Here is a 23947-nt window from a genome sequence, read left to right as displayed (position 1 = left end):
GCCACTGCAAAGGAGAACAAATGGCTGAGCTTGCCTGGAGTTCGTGGATTCCAGCGTTTGTATAGGCAGTGATTCAAAGCCGTATTTGGAGATCCAGCTTCCACCTTTCATTGTAAATAAGCATTGATGCAAACCCGGGAGCCTTCTGCACGAATCGCTTCCTCGGAGCACCGTGCTTTTAGTGTTTCTGAGGAAGGGGAAGAGAGAAGGAGGCAGCCCAAGCACCTGCTTGTGGTACCACCCAAAAGGCAGCAACTCTCCAGAACAGGCAGTGTCTAAGTTAGCCGACTGTGAACTTGTGTGGGTGCAAGGAACAGCTGTTGTTTTCTAGGATATTTTTAAGTTGCACCCAGTTGGAAGTCTCTCCATGTCTATATATGGTGCTTTGGGCTAAGCGACCTCATGAGGAGGGGGTGGGTGGGCTCACAGCATCGCTCCTGCAGACTGCTGGGGCATCTCTTGATCTTCAGCAGCATTCCACCGGCCTGCTCTCCTCAAAACTCCAGCAAGGTTAAAAGTTAAGCTGTTCATCTGACGTGGCCAGCCCTGACTCCTCCATCTCCCCATGTAACTGCTAGCTTGTTAGGAACTTCAAGGAGACTTATTTGCTCAGGCCACACATACCTTCAAGCTGCTTAGTTACCATGTCTTGTGCCCAAAGGCACTCCTGGCAAACCAACTTTTTCAGAGTGACTGAAGCGGCAAGCCGGCCTTCAGATCAGGCCTCCAGAGCTCATGTGCTGTGTGCAGCAAACCAAAACACAGCTGTGGAGCTCATTTTAGACACTTTGACCTTGGCAATGTTCTGTCAACTGGGGGGTGGGGAGGGCGGGGAGTGGGAAGAGGATGCAGCTCTGAATAGACTTAGAAAGGTCTCTCCCTGCTCATCACTCCATGCAGCTACCTGAACAAGTGACTATGTGGTTAACCGGGGAAAAGCAATTAGAGGCAGTGGTAAAGTGAACAAATTAAGTACTGCAACTCAGTATTTACTGGGCAAGTACAAGGTTCATGAAAGACACCTTACATCATTTTATCCCATAATGATTAACGTTTTCAAAATTATACTGAACTAGGGCCTGGCGTGGTAGCCTAGCAGCTAAAGTCCTCGCCTTGAACTTGCTGGGATCCCATGCAGACATCTGTTCTAATCCTGGCAGCTCCACTTCCCATGCAGTTCCCTGCTTGTGGCCTGGAAAGGCAGTTGAGGACAGCCCAAAGCCTTGGGACCCTGTACCCACATGGGAGACTTGGAAGAGGTTCCTGGCTCCTGGCTTGGGATTGGCGCAGTTCCACTGTTGCGAACTCTTGGGGAGTGAATCATCGGATGGAATATCTTCCTCTCTGTCTCTCCTCCTCTCTGTGTATCTGACTTTTCAATAAAAATAAATAAATCTTTAAAAAAGTTATACTGAACTTTCTAAAAAGTTCTAGGGGCGGGCATGTGGCCTAACTATTACGACAGCAGGCCTTGAGAGATGGCCGATGATGGTTTCAGTTGCTAGGTTTCTCCTGCTCAGGTGGGAGATCAGGGCTGTTTCCAGCTCCTGGCTCTGACTCCTGGCTGCTGCCTCAGTTTCACACCAGCTGTGCTGGCATCTGGGGAGTAAATCAACAGATGAGAGCTCTTTCTTTATGTATTTCAAATAAACAAAAGGCAAACTATTTTATGTTTGGAAAGTCTGGCTTCTGCAGACTGGCGGCATGGCAAGGTAGCTTAAGCTTCTGCCTGTGGGGCTGGAGTCCCAGCTCTGGTCCTGGCTGATCTGGTTCCCGTCCAGCTCCCTGCAGGTACCCTGGGAAAGCATCAGACAATGGCCTACGTGCTCCATACATGTGGAAGACCAGGAATCAGCTCCAGACTCCTGGCTTCAGACAGGCCCAGCTCTGGCCATTGGGGAGTGAACTAGTGGATGGAAGATCTCTCTTCTCTCTCTGTAAACTTGCCTTTCAAATAAAAATAAAATTAAAAAAAAAAACCCTGTCTTCTCAAAATCAAAAATCAGTTTCTATATTGCAGGGCCCGGCCCCCCAAGGGTTAACCTCACCAGGTATGCCTGCTGCACTAATCTTCCTTTTTCTCATACCAGTTGCACTTGAGAAAGCTTGAGAAACTGCGGCCCGATCAACAGGGCACGACATCCTCCCGCATGACTGATGGGTTCATGTTGGCCTAACCACAAGCTTCCTGATACATGCGAGACATACATCGGCCAAAGAGCTGGGAAAAACTTCCCAAGAGGAACTAGTCAGGGTTTATTAAGACAGCCTGGATTTCCAATAAATGCCATTCTTACACGAATGACCCAGTGTGTGTGTGTGTGGTGTGATTTTTCTTTTCTTTTTCTTTCTTTTTTTATTTTTAACCCTAGTCCCTCCTCTTGGCTTGGGGTACACGGTGACGCAGGCATTGCCGGCACTGTATAATAATGCCTCAAAACACCAAAAGTAAGTTGGCAATGATAAGTGAGGAAACAGAAGTTGTATTAAACCATGCCATTTATGAATGCAACAGGAATTTAAAAGCAAGGAATACATAGATTCTTTCTATTCGATTCTAAATACATGTGACCCAACTCTTTGACCATTAAAGTAAGTGAGACTAGAATAGTGTAATGTGTCCTAACATACAATATGAACTCTTCTATTACAACATTTCTGTCATTTCTAACTTGGTGTTAGTCTATCTGATCGCCTTATTTCCCAATAACCTTCAGAATGACGGCAGTGACTACGCCTTCTTCGCCTTGTTTATTTATTTATTTTTCCCTTACTGAGTGTCACAGTAGATGACAAATACTTGTTGAGTCTCTTATCCCTTTCTCAAATCTAGTCTTCTGCTGCACAAACCACATCTTCAAAGAATGAACAGCTTCGAGGGGAGGATGCTGGGTCAGGTTTTGGGTCAATGGAAGATGCCTTTTTGTGTTTCAAACATGAAATAAGCAGCTTTGTGTTCTAGCCCTTTGTGGGTTTCAATGATGAATGAATGGACTGAGAGACACCAAGCCACTCAGGCTTCCATTCTGTTCCACCGAGTCAAATTAACCTGTCCTTGAGAAGCATTTAAGACTCAGCATTGGTTTGTCTTTAATGAGGCAATACAGAGAATTAAAATTTTAAATAAGCAGCAATAAGGCTCAGGTTGGATGTCTGGACTATATAGCATGCTGAAATTCATTTAGAATACATTTAACTCTACTTTGGTCCATCAGAGTGAGGAGGAATGTGTCTTTACCAAACTCGGGTTACACTAACCAGCTGTGATCCTGGGCAGGTTCTATAACCACTGAACATAACCTTCCTGACTTATAAAGTGGGGTGAACAATAAGACCAACCTGATGATGCAGTACAGGGAGTAAAGGAAATAGAAATAAATGTATCAAAAACTTAGTGGGATTGACCCATTGGAAGTATTCAATGGAGTTGAATGGGTGTCCAGAAAGCATTCTTATGTAATGAAATAATTGACCAGAATAATCTTCACATCAGTATAAACATTATGAAATCAAAACACTGCCGCATAACAGAATGCATTTCAACAGGTCACTAAGGATTAGTGGTCCAGGTACATCTTTCCTAGGATTTGTTATTCGCTGTCTGCTAGTCCAATAGAGTCAGATGACATTTCTGTTTTCAGAAGACAACAACTAACCACTCAAGGAATTCTGAGTCCCAGATTTGGCTACAAGGATTCAATTCAGCGTTTCCTTTTTTTTTTTTTTTAAAGATTTATTTATTTATTTTATCACAAAGTCAGATATACAGAGAGGAGGACAGAGAGGAAGATCTTCCGTCCGATGATTCACTCCCCAAGTGAGTGCAACAGCCGCTGCTGCGCCAATCCGAAGCCGGGAACCAGGAACCTCTTCCAGGTCTCCCACATGGGTGCAGGGTCCCAATGCATTGGGCCATCCTTGACTGCTTTCCCAGGCCACAAGCAGGGAGCTGGATGGGAAGTGGAGCTGCCGGGATTAGAACCGGCGTCCATATGGGATCCTGGGGTGTTCAAGGCGAGGACTTTAGCCGCTAGGCCACGCCGCCCTGCCCCAATTCAGCATTTCTTCTCCTGGCATTAATAGTATACATGTAGGTTTATATAGGGGCAGAAAAGAGCTGACAAATGTAAGGGCAAGCAGGACAGTCTACAAAAAATTATATATATAGTCTCACAGATGTACAGTATAATGGAGACTAGTGTACTAGGAAGTGAGAATAATTTGCAGTAAGTGTTTTTATTCCAAGATAAAAGGAGGACTCCAAATGAAAACTGGTAAAGGTACTTTGTCAATTTGATATTCAATTTTCTACCACTGCCTATACCTACAATGCCATGACACACTTATATAGCAGAATGTTAGACTTGCCACTGTTACTAAAGGACTATACTACTGTAATGATATGGGGGAGACGGGGGTGGAGGAGAAATCCATATACTCAAAAAGTTGTTTCATGGTAAAGAATACTTTCAGCAATTTCTAAGTCCGCATCATTGGGCTCAGCACAGTATACTAGTGGCTAAAGTCCTCGCCTTGCATGTGCCAGGATCCCATATGGGCGCCAGTCCTAATCCTGGCAGCCCCACTTCCCATCCAGCTCCCTTCTTGTGGCCTGAGAAAGCAGTCGAGGACAGCCCAAAGCCTTGGGACCCTGCACCCACATGGGAGACCCAGAAGAGGCTCCTGGCTCCTGGCTTCAGATCCGCTTAGCTCTGGCCATTGCAGCTGCTTGGGGGAATCATTGGACAGAAGATCTCTTTTCTGTGTCTCCTCTTCTCTGTATATCTGCCTTTCCAATAAAAAAAATAGATTGGGCCCGGTGCGATAGCGTACACCTTGAACACACTGGGATCCCATATGGATGCTGGTTCTTATACCAGCAGCCCTGCTTCCCATCCAGCTCTCTGCCTGTGGCCTGGGAAAGCAGTCGAGGATGGCCTAAAGCTTTGGGACCCTGAACCTGTGTGGGAGATCCTCAAGAAGCTCCTGGCTCCTGGCTTCGGATTGGCTCAACTCCAGCTGCTGCAGCCACTTGGGGAGTGAACCATCAGAAAGAAGACCTTCCTCTCCGTCTCTCCTCCTCTCTGTATATTTGCCTTTCCAATAAAAATAAATAAATCTTTTGAAAAAATAGAACTTTAAATCTCCATCACTGGTAGACATTTTAGTTGTTTTTATTTCCTTCAAAGGAGAGGCTGTTATTTGCTTTTCTTTTTATCATGGAGAAATGTTAAAATAAACAAAAATTGACAGCCTGCTATAATTATCTTCACATCCTCATCACTTGGTTTCAAAATTCCTAAAGTTATGAGCAACTTTGTTTCACATATATTCTTGCTATTCTCTCCCATGTTATTCTGAAAAAATTCCAGGCATGTTTATTTCTAAAGGATTGGAAAAAAAAGCACAAATCCAGCATCAGCATCACAAAGAACACTCAGTGTCCCATGTTCCAGCCTCTGGGAATGTCATGAGGATTTGGTCAGATTGTTTTTCTGCTGCCTGTTTGAATCAGAATGCAAATGAGTCCACACATTACAATTAGTATAATTAGTTGATTTTCTTACGAGTTTTTGAGACTTTAGGCTTTTCTCTAGCTCTAGTTTTCCCCTGCAACTTATTTATTGAAGAAATTGGATCCCGCTTAGTTTCCCCAGCTTGCATTCTGTTGATTGCATCCATGTGGTGCAGGTGTCATTTAACACATTCCTTACCACATTTTTCTGTTCCTTGTATTTCTTGTTAACTGATTGGACCCAGAAGCATGATCAGATTCAGGTTTTGTTTTCCTGAAAGATTTCTTTCTTTTTTTTTAATTAATAAATCTGATTTAAAAGGAAAAGAGAGAGAGACAGAAATCTCCCATCTGTTGTTTCATTTCACAAATGCCTACAATAGTTGGACCTGAGTCAGGTCTAGGCCACGAGCCTGGAACTCAGGCCGCCCACGTGGGTGGCAGGGGCATAACCTGTTGAGCATCATTCGCACCTCCCAAGGTGTGCATTAGAAGGCAGTTGGAAGAGAGGCAAGCACCAGAGCATGAACTCAAGCCTGGGATGCTGGTGCCCCAAACAGCATCCTACCTGCTTACATGTCCACTCCTGCAGGACTTCTTTATAGGTGATGACACGTAAGATCTGTGTTGTCTCATCCAGTGATGCTCATTCACCAGTGGCTAGATCCATTCACCCATATGGTTTAGAAAGAGTGACAGTCTAATCCCCATTCAGTCATTCCTGTTCTATTTTTTTTAAAGTTAGATAATTCCACAAAGAGAAATTTCTCCTCATCTACTATTTGGAAACTCATCTTGAACTGGTATTACTGTATCTGGGAAGAGTAATGTATCAAGTAACACACTAGGAGTGATTCATTTATCTGTTAGAAAGGCACAATGAATAATTTTCTTGCAGGTAATAGAAATTCTTTCAGAAAAAGAGAATATAAATAAGACTGAGGGAGAGGAAGAAGATGGTGAACAGGCATTGGGTAACTGGTGAAAAAAGCAAAGAAAGAAGACACAGCATCTTAGAGGTGACATGTTTCTAAGTGTACACTTAGGAGACACAGGTATGTGTGTTCAAAACCCCATTCCATGGTTTGAGTACTGCTTACCTGCTGAGGACGCCTGCAGCCACATCTGGGATTCCCACCTCACCTCAAGCTTCATATAGTACTTACTGCAAATTGCAAAGATAACCCTTCTCTGATGTCTAAAAAACGTCTCCAAGTGGAACTTTCGAAAGATTTATTTACTTTTCATAGAAAGGCATATTTGTAGAGAGGAGACACAGGCAGAACATCTTTCATCTGCTGATTCACTCCCTAAATAGCTGCGATGACCAGAGCTCAGATGAACTGAATGCAGGGGTTAGGAGCTTCTTCCGGGTCTCCCATGCAGGTGCGGGGTCCTAAGGACTTGGGCCATCCTCTGCTGTCTTCCCAGGCCATAAGTAGAGAACTGGATGGGAAGTGGAGCAAGTGGGGCTAGAACTGGACCTAAATGGGATGGCAGACTTGAAGGTGGAGGATTAGCTTATTGAGCCACAGTATCATCCATCAGTTGTCAAAGTTAACAACATAGGATGTATTCTTGTCTTTTCTTTCCACAACCTCCACGATTAATCAACCAACCAACCAATCACTAGGTGCTTTTGCTTCACCTCCAGATTTCAAATTCCTTTTTTTTTTTTTAAAAAAATGTGATTACTGATCTCACCTCAAATCAGATCAAAATTGTTATTAAAACAGACTATTGCAATAATCTAACTTTTCTGTTAACATGCGGGCTGCCCCCAGCCTGTTCTCTCCAAGAGAGTAATCATTCGAAAATGCTAATCAGGGATCAAGAGTTGATCACGATTACAGTTTGTGATGGAGTCATGAAGTAAATCTCTGTCCACTTGAGTATGTCTGAAAATTTCCCCAAGTGGTTGCAATAGTCGGAGCTGAGCCGATCTGAAGCCAGGAGCTAGGAGCCTCCTCCAGGTCTCCCATGCGGCGTTCTCGATTGCCTTCTCAGGCCATAAGCAGGGAGCTGGATGGTAAGTGGGCCCACTGGGATTATAACCGGTGCCCAAATGGGATCCTGGTGTGTGCAAGGCAAGGACTCTAGCCGCTAGGCTACCATGCTGGGCCCACAAGTATATCTTAAAAAATAAAAACCTGGGACATATCTTAAACATCATGCCAGCTCTTCATTCTAAAACTTTTTTTTTTAATTTATTTTATTGTATTGTTGTTGACAATGGTTACATAGTTAATTACGGCTAAAAAAAAGGTTCAGGGGGTATAGGGAAGTGGGTAACACTATTATGTCCATATTGTTTCCATCATGTATCCGAGGTAAAGGGGAATATTGAGGGAGAAGCCCCACCCAGTTTCCCGCCCACCCCAGGTCCCGGATGTGGGGCATACTCTGAGATATTTGCTCAAGTGGTTTTAATAGTTCTCCAGTTATGAATCGTTGCCAGTTTCACTCGATGAGGTCGTCCACTGATTGATATGGTCCATCATAAAGTCTCCGTTCGCCCCATATTTCGCTGCCAACAACATACAGCTGAGATGAATGATTGACCTGTTCTGTCTTCTGTCTTTTCTTGGTTAGAGTTCTGAGTCCAGCAGTTCAATTGGGGAGATCTCCAAAGAAACTTTGATGTATTCCCAGACTAGATTCTCGTATGTTCTAGCAAGCACAGGGCCCGGCACAGTCCATCACCCCGATCTGCTGGTGGTTTCAATTGCTGGGTTAGTTCTGTTTTCAGTTCCGAGTTGCACTGGAACCAATGGGTGTTGCAGTCCAGTCTGGTTCTGCCCAGCACATACTCGGCCCTCACACTAACCAGTGGGAGCTGCAGCCTAGTCGGGGCGACCCACAATAACCCCCACCAGGCCTGCTCCCTACCCTGGTTTGCCAGTATGTGTAGCAGTAGACTAGTCTGTCCCCCATCCCATTTGGCTCTTGTACTTGTCAATGGGTATTAAAGCTTAGTTGCATCTAACCAACTCAACCATCCAGCCCTCACGGATGTTGTTAAGTGCCTCTCTATCTAGCCACCCCAGTCCCCGTCCTAGTTTTCATGCCCTCCCGTGGGAGTAGTGACCCAAGAAGGGGGAACCCACTTTTTCCCTCCCAGGTATCTCTCAGTCCTGGTTTATGCACTCTTTAGGTGGTTCTGTGGTTTGACTTGACAGAATTAGTCCCCAGTGCCAGCTGATGCTGCGGCTAAGCCCAAACATCCCTCACCCACTCTAATTTATGCTTGCACCAGCAGGAATAATCAGCCTAGCCTGGCTTTTCCCTGATCTAGTCCACATGAGGCACACAGGTGTTGCAGCCTTGCTTAGTCTGGTCTGTCCCCATCCCAGCCCACGCTCTCCAGTGGGAGTAGCTGTCTGGCGAGGGGACCAGCCCCTTAATCCCCTTGCCAGCTCTGCCCCTCCCTTCCTGGATCTCACGTGTGCTGGTTGGGTGCTGCTGTCAAATCCAGTACAGGCAACCACACCCTGGCATTCCATAATGTGTACTGGTTTTGTCGCAACCAAACCCGGCTCAACCCACACTCTGTTCTGGTGATCGGATTTGCCAGTGGATGACATGAACTGATTCAGCCTGGCCTGCCCCTGACCCATGCCGAATGTGTGCCAGTGGGAAACTTTCCATGGCCTATTCTGGGCTGTTTCCTATCATGCTTCTTGCGCTAACCTGCAGGGACTGTGTCCTGCCAGAGGAGTTGCCCGGGCTCCTCCATCAGAACCCCTCCCAATGCCAGATTTTGCGCATACCAGGGGGTCCTTGAGCCAACCCTACCCAGTTCACCTCCTGTCCTAGAAGGAACAGTGGCTTTTCCTGGCTGGCTTTCACCCCATTCTGGTTCTTGTTGTTGGATGTTTCAGCCAGGCCATGGCTCGTCCATACCCACATACAGCTCACACATGACTTAGTAGGGGGTTGAGACCCAGCCTAGTCAGTCCCACGTCTACCCTGGTTCTCCATGACACCAATGGTGTTGGGGTCTGAACTGGCCTGGTGCATCCAATCCCAGCTCACTCTAGTGCCTTGGGTGACTACGACTGTTTCCTAGATAGAACACAGCCCCCATTCCAGCACACGCACCCCTTGGTGGGAACCTCAACCCAGTTAGGGTGTCCCCTTACCGCCCCATTTGGGCTTGTTCCTAGCCGTAAATCACGCACCTGCCCGTGGTTGCTCTGAGGACCAGTAGGTGCAAGAGCCTAGCTCGGTATGACCTGTACTCCATGCTGGTTTCTAGTTTTGCTTGTAGGCTAAGGTTTGCTTAGTCCTGCCCAGTACATTCCGTTCCATTACCAATTTCACAGCTCAGCATTGTTAAGTGATTAGAAGTTCTTCAAAGGAAGAGTTACTGGCATTGGGAATCTTTAGGATTGACCCAGATCCCAGTACCAGTGCAGTCATCCTGGAGCTACCTAAGCAACGATTCAGACAACCAATACCCTAGAGCTCCCCGGCCAGACGGCCAGCAGGCACAGCCTGGCGCCAAATGGCGCACTGGCCGCCCAGGCCCAGCTCACCATGAGCACATAGTGGCTGGGATCGGGATCCGAGCTAGACACTCCCTCCTGCAGCCCACAGCAGCCTCCTGGCTGCTGAAGTAAAACATTTTTTAAACTAATATTTGAATGGCATGTGCACACACATTCACACACACACACACACACAGCTAGAGAAAAAGATCTTCTATCTGCTTTCCTTTCCAAATGCCCACAAAAGCTGGGCTGGGCCATTGGGAAGTCAGGAGCTGGAATTAAACCCTGGTCACCCATGTGAGTAGAGGGGATTCAAGTACTTGCGTCTGCTAAATATTCCAATAATGCTGCCTCCTACCATAGGTATAAGCAGGAAGCTGGACCAAAAAAGCCAGGAATCAATATGGGATGCACATATCCCAGGTAGCTCGTGTCTCAACCACTGTGCCAAACACCTGTCACGAAGACCTTCATTGTAAGGGGGACGAAACCAAAGCTCTCACAGTTTAACTCATTCATTACAACCTCATTTCTCAACCTGCTCACATACATCACCTTTTCGGAGGTAGCCCATCAATATCTCAGACACAGAGTTTTTACATAATAAATCCATGGTTTTATATTTAGAGAAGTCCTCCTCTTCTTTTCTTGGCATCTTTGGAGCCTGAAAGTCTCACATGATTTTAGTGATCTCTGCAGTTCCCGCGACAGTGCGAGATCTCCATGTGTTCCTCTGTTTTAACTGGGTTTTTAAGATAATTTAAAATCAACATGCTTAGCTATGCTGCATGAAAATAAATGTCACGTTTCCAAGTGGATTCTGCTGTTCGGGGGGGATGAAGCCAAGGCGGGCTACCAGCGAGTTGCACAGGACTTGTTTTGCTCAGAGAACCTGTGGCTATGCTGAGTGTTCTGAGAAAGGCTGGGCAAGCTCTTTGTGTAAAACAAACTAGTATCCAAACCGACACTGCTCTGGTGACTTGTTCACCATATAAGCCACATTCTTAAGCAGAATATGGGGGAATTTGGCTCCATAACAGAGTTGTCCCTGATGATGACTGTCCCACCTGGCTGGCATCCACGCTGACCCCAGCTTCCCTTCTGCCTCCTTCAGTTTTGTTTGTTTTTCCAGCAGCCCCTGGCAGCCTGGCTTGCCCACGCAGTCTGCCACCAAGGGACCCCGATGTAGTTCTGGCTTTTAGAATGCACCCACAGCACTGCAAGGGCCTTGACGGGTCATTCACTTTCTTCCCTCCTTTAGGGCAGGACCTTATCCAAACCATTCCCCCCTATCCTCCCTCGTTCAACACCGGCAGAGAAAGAGACTCCAACACCTTGACCTGTCACTCCCGCGGGGCAGCACCCTGCCGGCTGTGCCGTCCCTCACGGGAGGACCTTGGCCTCTTGGGTCTCAAGGTGCCCAGCAGGGACGCCATGTGGGCGCGCGGCGCTCTCGCGAGAGCTCGGGCAAAGAGGGTGGCAGCGGGGCTAGCAAGTGGCCGCCCGGGAACCGGCGGTCTCGGAGGAGCCGGCAGCCGGCCCTTTCCCCGCCTCCCCGTGCTTCTCCTCCCCGCAGGAGCGCCGCAAGCCGCGCGCTTCCCACTTCCGCCCCCTCCGCCTGCCGTTGGAGCTTGCAGAGCCGAGCCGCCGGCGCTCCCCTCCGCCTGCTCCTCGCTTCTCCGGTGCTTCCCCGGCCGCCGCCCCAGGCCCCGCGCCCGCCGCCCCACGCCGCTGCCGACATGAGCTTCTTGTTGTGAGTAGGCCCCGCGCGCGTCGGCTTTGTTTGGGCGCGCCCTGGGCTGCGGCCCCTCAGCCGGCGTCGGCCTGCCGGGCGTTGCCACCCAGCCCGAGCGCTCCGGTTCCCTCGGCTGGCTGTGGGCGTGCGTGCAGACCCCCTGTCCCCGGCCCGGGCAGGCTGTTTTACCCCCCAGTACTCCCCGATTGTGTGTGTGTGTGTGTGGTGCCTTCCCCTTCACTCCTGGGACTGTTTGTCCGCAAGCTTTTCCAGAACACCCGGCCACTCCCGTCCGACCCGGGATAAGTCTCAGCTGCCGGTTGCTCGCTTCTGCGTTGCAGGCATAGAGGCTGGAGCCTAACTTCCTTCTCAGGCCTGCGGGCTGGGGAGATAGGGGGTCGAGTCCCGCGGCTGTGAGGTCGCTGCGGGTCGGGATCCGCCGCTGACAGCCCCGCGCTCCGGAGCAGCCCCCTGCCGGCCCACAGCGTGAGATTAGATCCAGTGGGGAGGGTGGGGTGGTGTGCTAATCGTTTGTGAATGTCGACTTAAGAGAAGTGGTCAGTGCTGGTCATTATTTCACAGACTTATCTTCTTGTTCCAGACGAGTTGGGGCGGAAGGGGACGGAGAGGGCAGGGCAGGAAGATGGGGGTGTGGAGGCAGCAGAAGAGCCTAGGGTTCTTAGAAGATAGGGGGTTCCACCCTGAGGAGCTCTCGAAGGCTGGTGATTCATCCGTGGTCAGTCTGTGTTCCTAAAGCCAGTTTGAAGTTGGAGTTTGAAACCCACCCCGTATGCACTTCTTTCTTCTGGGGGAATGAGATAGCCTTTTACATTTCCTGAGTCAACTCCACGTCTGTCTCAGTCACCCATGAGTTCGTAGTCATCGCCTTGGCATCTGAATCGTGATCATGTAATTCACGCTTATTTTCACAAGTTTATATTACACTGTTAATTCTTCTTAGGGCGTTTAAGCAAAACTGAGCGATCACGGATGGTTTACCGCTGGCACCCTGGCTGATGTTTCCAGTGTGCACCAGGCTTTAGCCAACCTGAAGTCCCTTTCTTAGGCTTGCCCTGGACCTGGATTCTGAGTTTGTCAGATTGAAATAGTGCTAGAGAGAGGACTGGGTGCCTTTCTCCGGCTTTGTTTCCTGCTGTGGTTCTAAACAGATCCAAGCAGGCTCAGCTTGACGCTTTTCATCTTGAGTGAAAATTTTACATCGCTGCTGTTTTGTATTCTTTTAGCTTTTAAAAGCCGCTTTCACAGGCAGCAGTGGATACAATGCCCGTGCCTTTTTTTGTCTTTTGGAACTCACAAACGGAATTAGTTGAAGCAGGGAAGGGCCATATTTGGCTGAAAGTAGAGGACGAAGAAGGTTCTGGGGCTTTTTTTTTTTTTTTTTTTTCAGTAAAAACACGATGGTGTCCAATTTTTACATGGCTTGGTGTTTTATACCTGAAGGATATTAGCTACACTTAAAAAGTCTTGCTGTAACTAAAGTACTTAGTACCTTAGAGAGATGGCACTATTTGGGCAGGATGTTACAGTCAGGTGACTGTTAATATGTTCACAACATATTTAGCCATGTCCTTGACAATCCAAAGAAATTCAATATTTTCACTTCTGGTCCATGTCCATCCCCCGTCATTTAAACCTGAAGTGAAGATCGCCTAGAAGTCATGATTCGGAATGAAAGCACAGAGTTTGGTTATTTCATCTCTTGTTTTAGTTTCTTAAGTGCTACTTTTGTGCCAAGAACTGGAGAGATGAACCAAAAAGGCAGCGTGTAGGGGTTGAATGCAGATAGCTTTTTGCAGCTTGTGGAAGTTGATTTGGAAGCCGCCTGTGTAAGCACATTGAGCTGAGGATGTGAGGACAATGCAGGGTAGGGTTATGGTGGTGATGACTCATGGCGCCTGAGGTCTGTGAGACAGAAGGAAAATGATTGCTCCAAGAAAACATTCTCCGTGTCAGGTGTCAGGCACTGATGTAGACACTGAGTACTGTTTGTGACAAAACAAAAATTCCTGCGTTACTCTGGCAGGTGACTAAACCCTAAACATCAGTAAATCACAAAAAATGTTAAAAAGTCCTGTCATGGAAAAAAAAAAAGTAAAGCAGATTTTAGATAAGAAGTTGGGGTAATTAGGCTATCTTCAGCAGCTAGCCAAGCCATCAGAAGGAGCAATATCTTTTGTAGAGCTTCTGTGTAAATGCTCAGGGGGAATTTGCACTGTCTGTTGGTCTCGCAGGCACAAGGCTTTGGTTGTACCGCACTTGGTCTCAGTGTATCTTCAGACTTGGCTCAAGGCCTGCGTAGTGGGTGCAGAAACTTCATAGGAGAGCACTTTAACTTTGTAGACACCAATCTTAATTTATTTTAAATGCTTACTTCTGTTTGATTTGAAAAGGAGAGAGGAGGAGGGGAGAAAGGGTGGGAGAGGAGAGACAGAGAAGAGGGAGAGAAGAGAGAGAACAGAGACAGAGAGGGAGAGAAAGAGGAGAGAGGATCTTCTATTAACATACTCCCTAAATACCTACATTAGCCAACACTGTACCAGACAGAAACTAGGAGCCTGCAACGCTGGGGCTCTGTGACTAGCCACAACTCAATTACTAGAGCCATCCTCTGCTGCTTCCCAGGGTTTACGTTGCTAGAAAGCAGAGAGGGACTTGAACCAGGCATGTGGCAAACTTCACTGTGACAAACTCCCACCTGAGACAGACTTTTAAATGCTTGCTTGCACTTGCTGTGTACCAGGCATTGTGTAAGATATAGGACTTCTGAGGTAATAGAATGTAGATAGTAGTTGCAGTAGTCATAGTGGCCAGGGTATATGGAGCAACTTGTTTTATTTAAGCTACAAGGAAGATTCATGAAAGAAGTGGATTCTGTTTTAATAGAATGCAAACAAGGGTTCTATATGAAGACAAGGAGAAATGTTTTTTAGTAAGAAAAGACAGCGTTGAGGCATAAAGCTGCCTGTGAGTTCTCCATTTTCAGGCTTGTGCAAGAGGCCCAGAACTTGGAGGCACTAAGATAGTTTACTTACCTCATTTGGCCAAAGAGGCAGAGATCACCAGTTTCAGATTGTTGCTTCAGTTATTGGCTTAGGGAGAGTTTGAACTTGGGTCTCTTGACGAAAGTTTTCCTCTCCTGATATTTTATGTATATGAAGTGCAGGGAAACTTTAGATACAAGTGAGTTCTTCGTAATCATTGAAAAAAAATTATCTGAGTGTTCTCCGTTTCTAGCATTTTTAAATTGTAAGTCTCTCTTGATTGATGGAAATCTGTGAAAACGATTGATTTGTAAAAGGCTAGGATGTGATTTTGTGATGTTAGACTACTTCACTAGAACAAAGTTTTTTAAAAATGCAGTTAGTTGGGCCCGGCGGCGTGGTCTAGCAGCTAAAGTCCTCGCCTTGAAAGCCCCGGGATCCCATATGGGCGCCGGTTCTAATCCCGGCAGCTCCACTTCCCATCCAGCTCCCTGCTTGTGGCCTGGGAAGGCAGTTGAGGACGGCCCAATGCTTTGGGACCCTGCACCCGCATGGGAGACCTGGAAGAGGTTCCAGGTTCCCGGCATCGGATCGGCGTGCACCGGCCCGTTGCGGCTCACTTGGGGAGTGAATCATCGGATGGAAGATCTTCCTCTCTGTCTCTCCTACTCTGTGTATATCTGGCTGTAATAAAATAAATAAATCTTTAAAAAAAAATGCAGTTAGTTTTGGAATGAAAGGCTGTAGGAGAGGTAGTTTAGGGATGTAAGTGACTGTAAACTACGTCTGCTTTTGTATAGGGAGAAACATGGATTGGCTGCGAAAGGAAGGAAGAAAGGCAGGCAGTATTTTTTGGACACTGTGCTGGGTGCCTTCTGTTTGCACTTTGTTAGAATTGCCTCTCAGCAAAGAAGACGCAGAATTCTAGCTACATTTGTGTGTCTGTTTCTTTACCTTCTCTCTCTCTTCTCCAAAAAAGACAGCACGGCTCTGCTTGGGCAGTAATCTAAGCAACGTTAGGATTCTTACCTGTAAGAGAGATTGGTAGTGAGTGCTCACCAGGTGCTGAGCAGCCAGTGCCTTAAGTAGTTAGGTTGTAATACACAGCAGTCCTTTTTCCAGATGAAGAAACTTGTGCAGCGAGGTTCAGGATCTGCTCCAGTCATGTAGCTGGTGAGTAGTTAGGGTTTGAGTCTGAGAAGTCTAGATCCAGAGACTTTTTTTCTTACGAGTAATTAATAATAACATATTGTAATCCTCTATGTGTTTAAAGGTGTTAGCTAAGGCCTTGTTTCCGAGGGAGGCCTGTGTTACTAGGTCTTTGAGACTGCACAGGCTGTTTTATAAAATCCACTAGAGACAATGGGGGAAGAGAAAGTAGAAACTTTTTTTTAAAAGATATATATATATTTTTTTATTGCAAAGGCAGATTTTTTTTTTTTTTTTTTAAAGATTTATTTTATTTTTATTACAAAGTCAGATATACTGAGAGGAGGAGAGATAGAGAGGAAGTGGAGCTGCCGGGACTAGAACCAGCAGCCACATGGGATCAAGGCGAGGACCTTAGCCACTAGGCCACATTGCCAAGCCCTATTGCAAAGGCAGATTTTACAGAGAGGAGGAGAGACAGAGAGATCTTCCGTCTGCTGATTCACTCCCCAAATTGCCACAACAGCTGGAACTGAGCTGATCCGAAGCCAGGGGCTGCTTCTGAGTCTCCCATGCAGGTGCAGGGTCTCACGACCATCCTCTGCTGCTTTCCCAGGCCACAAGGAGGGAACTGGATGGCAAGTGGAGCAGCTGGAACACAAACCAGTGCCCATATGGGATCCTGGCCTTGCAAGGTGAAAATTTAGCCATTGAGCCATTGTGCCTGGTCTGCTATTTTCTTCTTGTATCAATAATATTTTTAAATTAAATCCAAGTGTGGCTGTAAGTCTGTTCATCTGTAGAAGTGATTTAAAATTTTGTAGCAAGTGGTCTAGTATTGTGACATTGCTAGTAAAACTGAGGCCTGTAGCACCAGCAGGTGCTGGCTCCTGTCCTAGGTGTTCCACTTCCTCTCCAGCTCTATGTTAATGGCCAGGGAAGAGCCACAGAGGAGAGCCGAGTGTTTGGGCCCCAGCCACCCATGTGGGACATACAGAGCTCCTGGATTCTGGCTTCACACTGGCCTAAGGCTGACCATGTGATCATCTAGGAGTGAACCAGTGAAGGGGAAATCTTTGCCTCTCTCTAACTTTGACTTTCCAAATGCATAAATAAATCTTTCCAAAAAATTTATTGGGAAATATTTTTCAACTTTCAGGAAGATTGCAAAAAATTACGTGAGGCATCTCCAAGCATTCCTTATCGAGAAACCCCGGGATTTCCTCTGTAGCTCCAGTAGTGTCCTCCACAAAAGGGCCCTGTCACTGACATGTGTGGCATCCAGTTCCGTGTCTGTGGGTGTCTGCAAACTGAATTTGTCTTTCCTTGGATTCCATGACCTTTGCAATTTTTTTAAAAAGGAGTATAAGCTAGTCGTTTTATACATGTTCCTTGTTTTGAATTTGTGTGTTGTTTCCTTGGGCTTTGAATTAGGCACTGGGGCAAGAACAGCTCGGAAGTGATGCCTGTTTTTCTCACAGTATCTTACTAGAAACACATGTTGTATGTTTATTACAGGAAGTGTTAGAGTCTCTGAGATGTCTTCCAGGATTCTCCACTGTAAAATTACCGTTTTTTCCTCTCTTTGCAGTTAGTATGTACACATTTTGATATTCTAGCTTGTTCCTCATTCCCTTGCTTCCCACTAGTGGTAGTACCCATTGGGACCTCTTGTCCAAGTTGTTACTATGATGGTTGTCAGAGTTCTAAATCTGTCATTTCTTCTCATTAGTTGTTAGTGATGCTGTAAGGAAGAATTTAACCTTCATTGCACTTTTGTATCAGTGTTTGCCATGATCTGATGGTTTCTATCCTTCTAAGATATGCACACTGAAATCTGATTACTAAGGTAATAGTGTTGGAAGGCAGGCCTTTGGGAGATCATGGGGTTAGTGTTCTTATGCAACAGGAATGAAGACGGGAGGGTATTGTGGCATTGTGGGTTATGTCACTACGTCACTGCTTGGAAAGCCTGCATCCATTTTGAAAGCCTGGGATTGACTTCCTCTTCTGCTTCCGATCCAGCTTCCTGTATGCTGCTAGAAGGGAGCCCAGATGGCACAGTACCTGCATTGCTGTCCTGAGGGAGCTCTTGGCTCCTGGCCTGGGCCTGACCCAGTCCTGGCTATTACAGGCATTCAGGAGGTTGAAACAGTGGGTGGATGATCTCTCCCTTCTCTCTGTTTCAATCTACCATTCAACTAAATAAATGAGTAAATTAATCAATCTAAAAAATAAAGGAGGTGGCTTGTTGAGGGAGCTTCCTTGCCTCTTTGCTTTTTGGCCATGTGAGGATACCTGGAGGGCACAGTTGGTAAAGGAGCAACACTCACAGACAGGAAAATTGTTTGTGCTGTGACCTTGGCCTGCCCAGCTTCTGGAGCCATAGTTGGAATTAGTACAGGCGTGTTGTTACAGCGGCTCACATGGACTAATACAGTGCAGACACGTGGATTTCTGTGTTACTCGGTGAGATATCATTATCTTGGTGCTGGAATTATGTAGTTAGTGGGAACCCTGCTGGAGCCAGCTGCCATGCGTCTTTGGGCCTGTGTACAGTCTTTTTCTGAGTAGTTCTTTGCTTTCTGCAAACCTGTTCCAGTTTTTCTTAGGTACTCTGTGCTTCAGCCCTGAAATCAGCTGCTTCTCTGAGTGTCTTGATTTTGTTCAGTGGAGAGTGATACTTAGAAAACAAAAGCAAATTTTTAAGGATTTATTTTATTTTTATTGGAAAGTCAGATCTACAGAGAGAAGGAGAGACAGAGAAAGATCTTGTGTCTGCTGGTTCACTCCCCAAGTGGCCACAATGGCTGGAGCTGAGCTGATCAGAAGCCAGAAGCCAGAAGCCAGAAACTTCTTCTGGGTCTCCCACGTGGGTGCAGGGTTCGAAGGCTTTGGGCCATCTGGGACACGAACCATCGCCTGTATGGGATCCTGGTGCATGCAAGATGAGGATTTAGCCACGAGGCTATCTTGCTGGGCCTCAAATCAAAATCTTTCTTTTTTTTAAAAATTTATTTATTTTTATTGGAAAGGCAGATATACAGAGACGAGAAGAAACAGAGAGGAAGATCTTCCGTCTGATGATTAACTCCCCAAGCAGCCGCAGTGGCTAGAGCTAGACCAATCCAAAGTCAGGAGCCAGGAGCTTCTTCTGGGTCTCTCAGGCAAATTCGGGGTCCCAAGGCTTTGGGCCATCCTTGACTGCTTTCCCAGGCCACAAGCAGGGAGCTGGATGGGAAGTGGAGCTGCTGGGATTAGAACCAACACCCATATGGGATCCCGGTGTGTTCAAGGCAAGGACTTTCTTTAACCGCTATGCTACCATGCTGGGCCCCAAAAATCTTAAGTATTTAGCTTATCTAAAAGGGAGGCCGAAAGAAGTCTTGTATGCACTGATTCAGTCTCTACATGCTCACAATAGCCAGGGCTGGGCCACCCTGAAGAGCAGGAGCCCAGGACACCATCAAGGGCTCCCATGGACCCAGGTACCTGAGCCGTCACCTTTGCCCCTCTAGGGTGCACATTAGCAGTTAGCTGGGTCAGGAATTCAAACCCAGGTACCCCGAGGTGGGAGGCATCCGAAGTGGTAGCTTGAGTGCTGTGTCACAAGCTGTGCCCCAGATATGCTCTTTAGAGCAGATGAGGTTCTGCTCTGAGGGTGTGTCCTTGGACAGTGCTAGCAAATACAGACCAACATATGCAGCACAGATTTGTCTGCATCTGTGTATGTTAAACAAGTTCTCACCTCTACCTTCAGCTCAAAGCTAGTAGCACGGGATTTGTTCCAGCTGTATCCTTTCCATGTTTTTTGCTTGTTTGTGCATGAGCTATCTGATCACCATCAGCCTCATGGCACTTACTCAGTCCGGCTTGATAGCCTTTCTCTTGACCTTGTCTGTCCACCCTGCTTGTCCAGCTACTGTTCCTGCCTCAGCTCCTCTTCGTGGCCATGTGTGGCTGCTGTTGTTACCACATGAAGGATGAGTGAGTTCTGAAATGGTATGTGTGGGACAGTCATGTATTTTTCCTTAAGAATCTTGTATTTAGGATTACTCCAGGAATGTTGGGACACAGTGAAAGCAAAGCCTTCACCTGACATATTTTACTTGGCACATTTGTTATATATACATTATTGCCAACATCTCTACAGTGTGATTGCTAGATGCTGTTATTTTTACAAACATGTCCTTTGTTTCTGGTAACTGAAATTGTAGGTATATGATGGTACCTGTCAGAGCTACTTAGATTTTTGAGGTTAGAAGTTAGGTGAGCTCGGCATGATAGTGGTTAAAGTCCTTGGCTTGAATGTGCCAGGATCCCATATAGGCACCGGTTCCAATCCCGGCAGTCCCGCTTCCAATCCAGCTTCTTGCCTGTGTCCTGGAAAAGAAGTCGAGGATGGCCCAAAGCCTTGGGATCCTGCACCTGCATTGGAGACCATGAAGAAGTTCCTGGCTCCTGGCTCTTGCAGCCACTTGAGGAGTGAATCATTGGATGGAAGATCATCCTCTCTGTCTCTCCTCCCCTCTGTATATTTGCATTTCCAATAAAAATAAAGAAATCTTAAAAAAAATAAAGTTAGGTGAGCAAACATTATTTGGGTCATAGTTCAACTGTTTCATGACCATGTAGCCTTACTGTTGTAATTAAAAGTTAAGTTTGTTTTATTGTTATTCTTGTTTTATTATTATTATTATTTTTACATTAAGGCCTTATGTTCTCAAATTGAAATGGGAGTAAGAATACTTTAGTAATCATAGCAGTTAATGGGTAAAAGTGTAACCCAGTGTAAAGGGAAGAACAATGCAGTCAGACCAGTAGGGGGTGAGTATATTTTAGATACTTTTTCTGTTGTCTAAGAGTTTCAGATCCTTTTCTGAACTGGAACAGCTGTCTGGCCCTCCTGTTTGTTAGAGGATCTGTTTGCCAGAGGCCTGGAGCTCTAGCTTTAGCGTTAAAACAGCTCCTTGTTTAAGCGCTCCTCTGTGCGTGGGTATAGGCTCTGCTCTCATGTGCCTGACTGCATTCTCACCAAGTCTTACCCTGCCCAGTTGCTCTTGGATCAGCTGCTCTTTTTCTTTCTTTTTTTTTTTTAAAAATTTATTTATTTTATTACAAAGTCAGATATACAGAGAGGAGAGACAGAGAGGAAGATCTTCCATCCGATGATTCACTCCCCAAGTGAGCCGCAACAGCCGGTGCTGCACCGATCCGAAGCCGGGAACCAAGAACCTCTTCTGGGTCTCCCACGCGGGTGCAGGGTCCCAATGCATTGGGCCGTCCTCAACTGCTTTCCCAGGCCACAAGCAGGGAGCTGGATGGGAAGTGGAGCTGCTGGGATTGGAACTGGCGCCCAAATGGGATCCCGGGGCTTTCAAGGCGAGGACTTTAGCTGCTAGGCCACGCCACCGGGCCCCAGCTGCTCTTTGTAATGGCACTTTTGAGTGAGTTTGCAGCAAATTGATTTCCCCAGCATTATTGTCAGGTCAGCTGTTTGTAGAAACCATGTCTTTTTTTTCTTTTAAAGATTTATTTCTTTTTACTGGAAAGACAGACTCATGGAGAGGAGGAGACAGGGAGAAAGATCTTCTATCTGCTGGTTCATTCCCCAGGTGGCTGTGATGGCTGGAGCTGAACTGATCTGAAGGCAGGAGCCAGGAGCTTCTTCTGCATCTCCTATGCAGTTGCAGGGTCCCAAGGCTTTGGGTCATTCTCTACTGCATTCGCAGGCCATGAGCAGGGAGCTGGGTGGGAAGTGGAATAGCTGGGATGTGAACTGGCGTTCACATGGACCCTGGCACTTGCAAGGGGAGGATTTAGTCGTTGAGCCATTGTGCTGGGCCTGAAACCATATTTTTGATTCTAGTTAGAATCCAGCTAAGACAAAATGTGCAATGCTAGGTGGCTTGACATTGGGAGACCAAAATGTGCTCCCATTGAGCTATAATGAGTTTTAGCTTTCTCTGAAGTAGAAGCTTAGGATATTGGTGCTCTGAGGTTAACAGTAGTCGCTGGAAATATCTTTGCCTTTTAAAAAATTAGAGATTTAAAATTGTTTTCATTTTATTTGGAAGGCAGAGAGAAAAGCCATAGAGAGATCTTTCATGCACTCTCTGTGCAAGCAGGCCAGGTTACTCAGCCCGGGGCTGAGAACTGTCTGTATTTCTCCAAATGGGTGGCAGGCACCTAACTCCTGGAGCCGTCACCTGCTGCTTGTCGGGGTGCACAGTAGCAGACAGCTGGAATCCACAGACGTCAGTCCACACACTCTGATACAGGGTGCATGGGTCCCAAGGGGTGTCCTAACTGCTATACCAAACACCACTCCCTTCTTGACGTGTTTATGTTGTTCAACACACAGAGAAGAACCGCTACTGTCATTTTTTTTTTTTTTGCTCTTTTCTTATTCTTTTCTTTTTTTTATTTTTTTTATTTTTTTTTATTTAACTTCATTAATTACATTGTATTATGTGACACAGTTACATAGATACTTGGGTTCTCCCACCCCTCCCCAAACCCTCCCACCATGGTGGATTCCTCCACCTTGTTGCATAACCACAGCTCAAGTTCAGTTGAGCGCTCATGTCATTTTTTAAAAAAGATATATTTTATTGTAAAGTCAGATGTACAGAGAGGAGGAGGAGAGACAGAGAGGAAGATCTTTCGTCCAATGATTCACTCCCCAAGTGACCGCAGCAGCTGGTGCTGCGCCGATCCGAAGCCGGGAACCTGGAACCTGGAACCTTTCTGGGTCTCCCACGTGGGTGCAGGGTCCCAAAGCTTTGGGCCATCCTCGACTGCTTTCCCAGGCCACAAGCAGGGAGCTGGATGGGAAGTGGCGCTGCCAGGATTAGAACCGGTGCCCGTATGGGATCCTGGGGCATTCAAGGCAAGCACTTTAGCTGCTAGACCATGCCGCCAGGCCCTGCTATTGTCATTTTAAATGGCAGAAACAAAGTTGTTCTTGGTCTCTGGTGACAGGATACCCACTGACTTGAGGAGACCTACCTGGCTTGTCATCCTTGGGGAGATTTGCATTACCAAGTGTGGTGCTTTGGCACCACCTAGGAGTGAGTTAGAAATGCAAGAGTTCAGGCTTTAGGCCTTGGGTTAGAATGTATAACATGTCTTCCAAGTCTGAGAAACTTCAGGTAATACTACATGGGTGGTGTCTATATATATATATAAGATTTATTTTAAAATTTTTATTGGAAAGTCAGATTTTACAGAGAGAAGGAGAGACAGAGAAAAGGCTCTTTTGTCTGCTATTTTACTCCCCAAGTGGCCGCAATGACCAGAACTGAGCCGATCTGAAGCCAGGAACCAGGTGCTTATTCCAGGTCTCTCAAGCAGGTGCAGGGTCCCAAGGCTTTGGGCCATCGTCCACTGCTTTCCCAGGCCACAAGCAGGGAGCTGGATGGGAAGTGGGGCCATTGGGATATGAACTGGCATCCATATGGGATCTCGGCACATGCGAAAAGAGGACTTCAGCCACTAGGCTAGTATGCTGGACCCGTATATATTAATTTAAATGTTCAATGTAATAATTAATATAATGTAACACTGCCTCTGGGATTCAGTGTAACTCTTTGTTCTTTAGAGATTTTTTTTGAATCCTCAGATGAGTGTAGATGTAGGTCATCTCACTGTCTTACTGTGTTTGCCTACTTGTAATTATTTATAATGATGATTTAACTGTGCTTTTTTTTCCTTCTGGACTGTAAATTTCTAGAGGGTTTGTTTGCCATTTTATTGCTCAGTATGTTAAAACATTACTTGGCAAAAATGTTTGTAAGACTTTTTTTTTCCTTAAGTGAGGTTATTGTAGGAAAAGTGGGGGAGGGGTGGGGTGGAGTGATGCTTGTTCCATTGGGCTCCTGTGAGAATTGAGTGGCAGCGTTTATGTGGAAGCTTTTCATAAGCTAGAGAGAGCTGTGTAAACTGTCATTATCTTTGCTCATGAAACTCCCAGACCCAGCATACAGACTCTTTCCCCTTTCCAGCTTTTGTTTAGCCATCCTATAAATGCATGGCATTGTTGCGTAATATT

General features: G+C 46.4%; 2 protein-coding genes across 2 annotated transcripts in view; both read left to right on the top strand.

Moving 5' to 3' along the window:
* Positions 1-704, top strand: part of UTP3 (UTP3 small subunit processome component) — a 143247-nt gene extending 142543 nt beyond the window's left edge. The window contains exon 2 of the mRNA XM_058667235.1: positions 689-704. The gene's annotated coding sequence lies outside the window, so the exon portion shown is untranslated. The remainder of the gene's footprint in view (positions 1-688) is intronic.
* Positions 705-11493: 10789 nt separating this feature from the next.
* MOB1B (MOB kinase activator 1B) overlaps positions 11494-23947 on the top strand; it is a 52479-nt gene continuing 40025 nt past the window's right edge. The window contains exon 1 of the mRNA XM_004596195.2: positions 11494-11761. Coding sequence (XP_004596252.1) covers positions 11748-11761 — 14 coding nt within the window. The 5' untranslated portion in view covers positions 11494-11747. The remainder of the gene's footprint in view (positions 11762-23947) is intronic.

Source organism: Ochotona princeps, chromosome 7 (assembly GCF_030435755.1).
Source record: "Ochotona princeps isolate mOchPri1 chromosome 7, mOchPri1.hap1, whole genome shotgun sequence".
Classification (NCBI taxonomy): domain Eukaryota; kingdom Metazoa; phylum Chordata; class Mammalia; order Lagomorpha; family Ochotonidae; genus Ochotona; species Ochotona princeps.
Note: the sequence above shows the minus strand (reverse complement) of the source record. Positions and strands in the feature narration are given on the sequence as shown.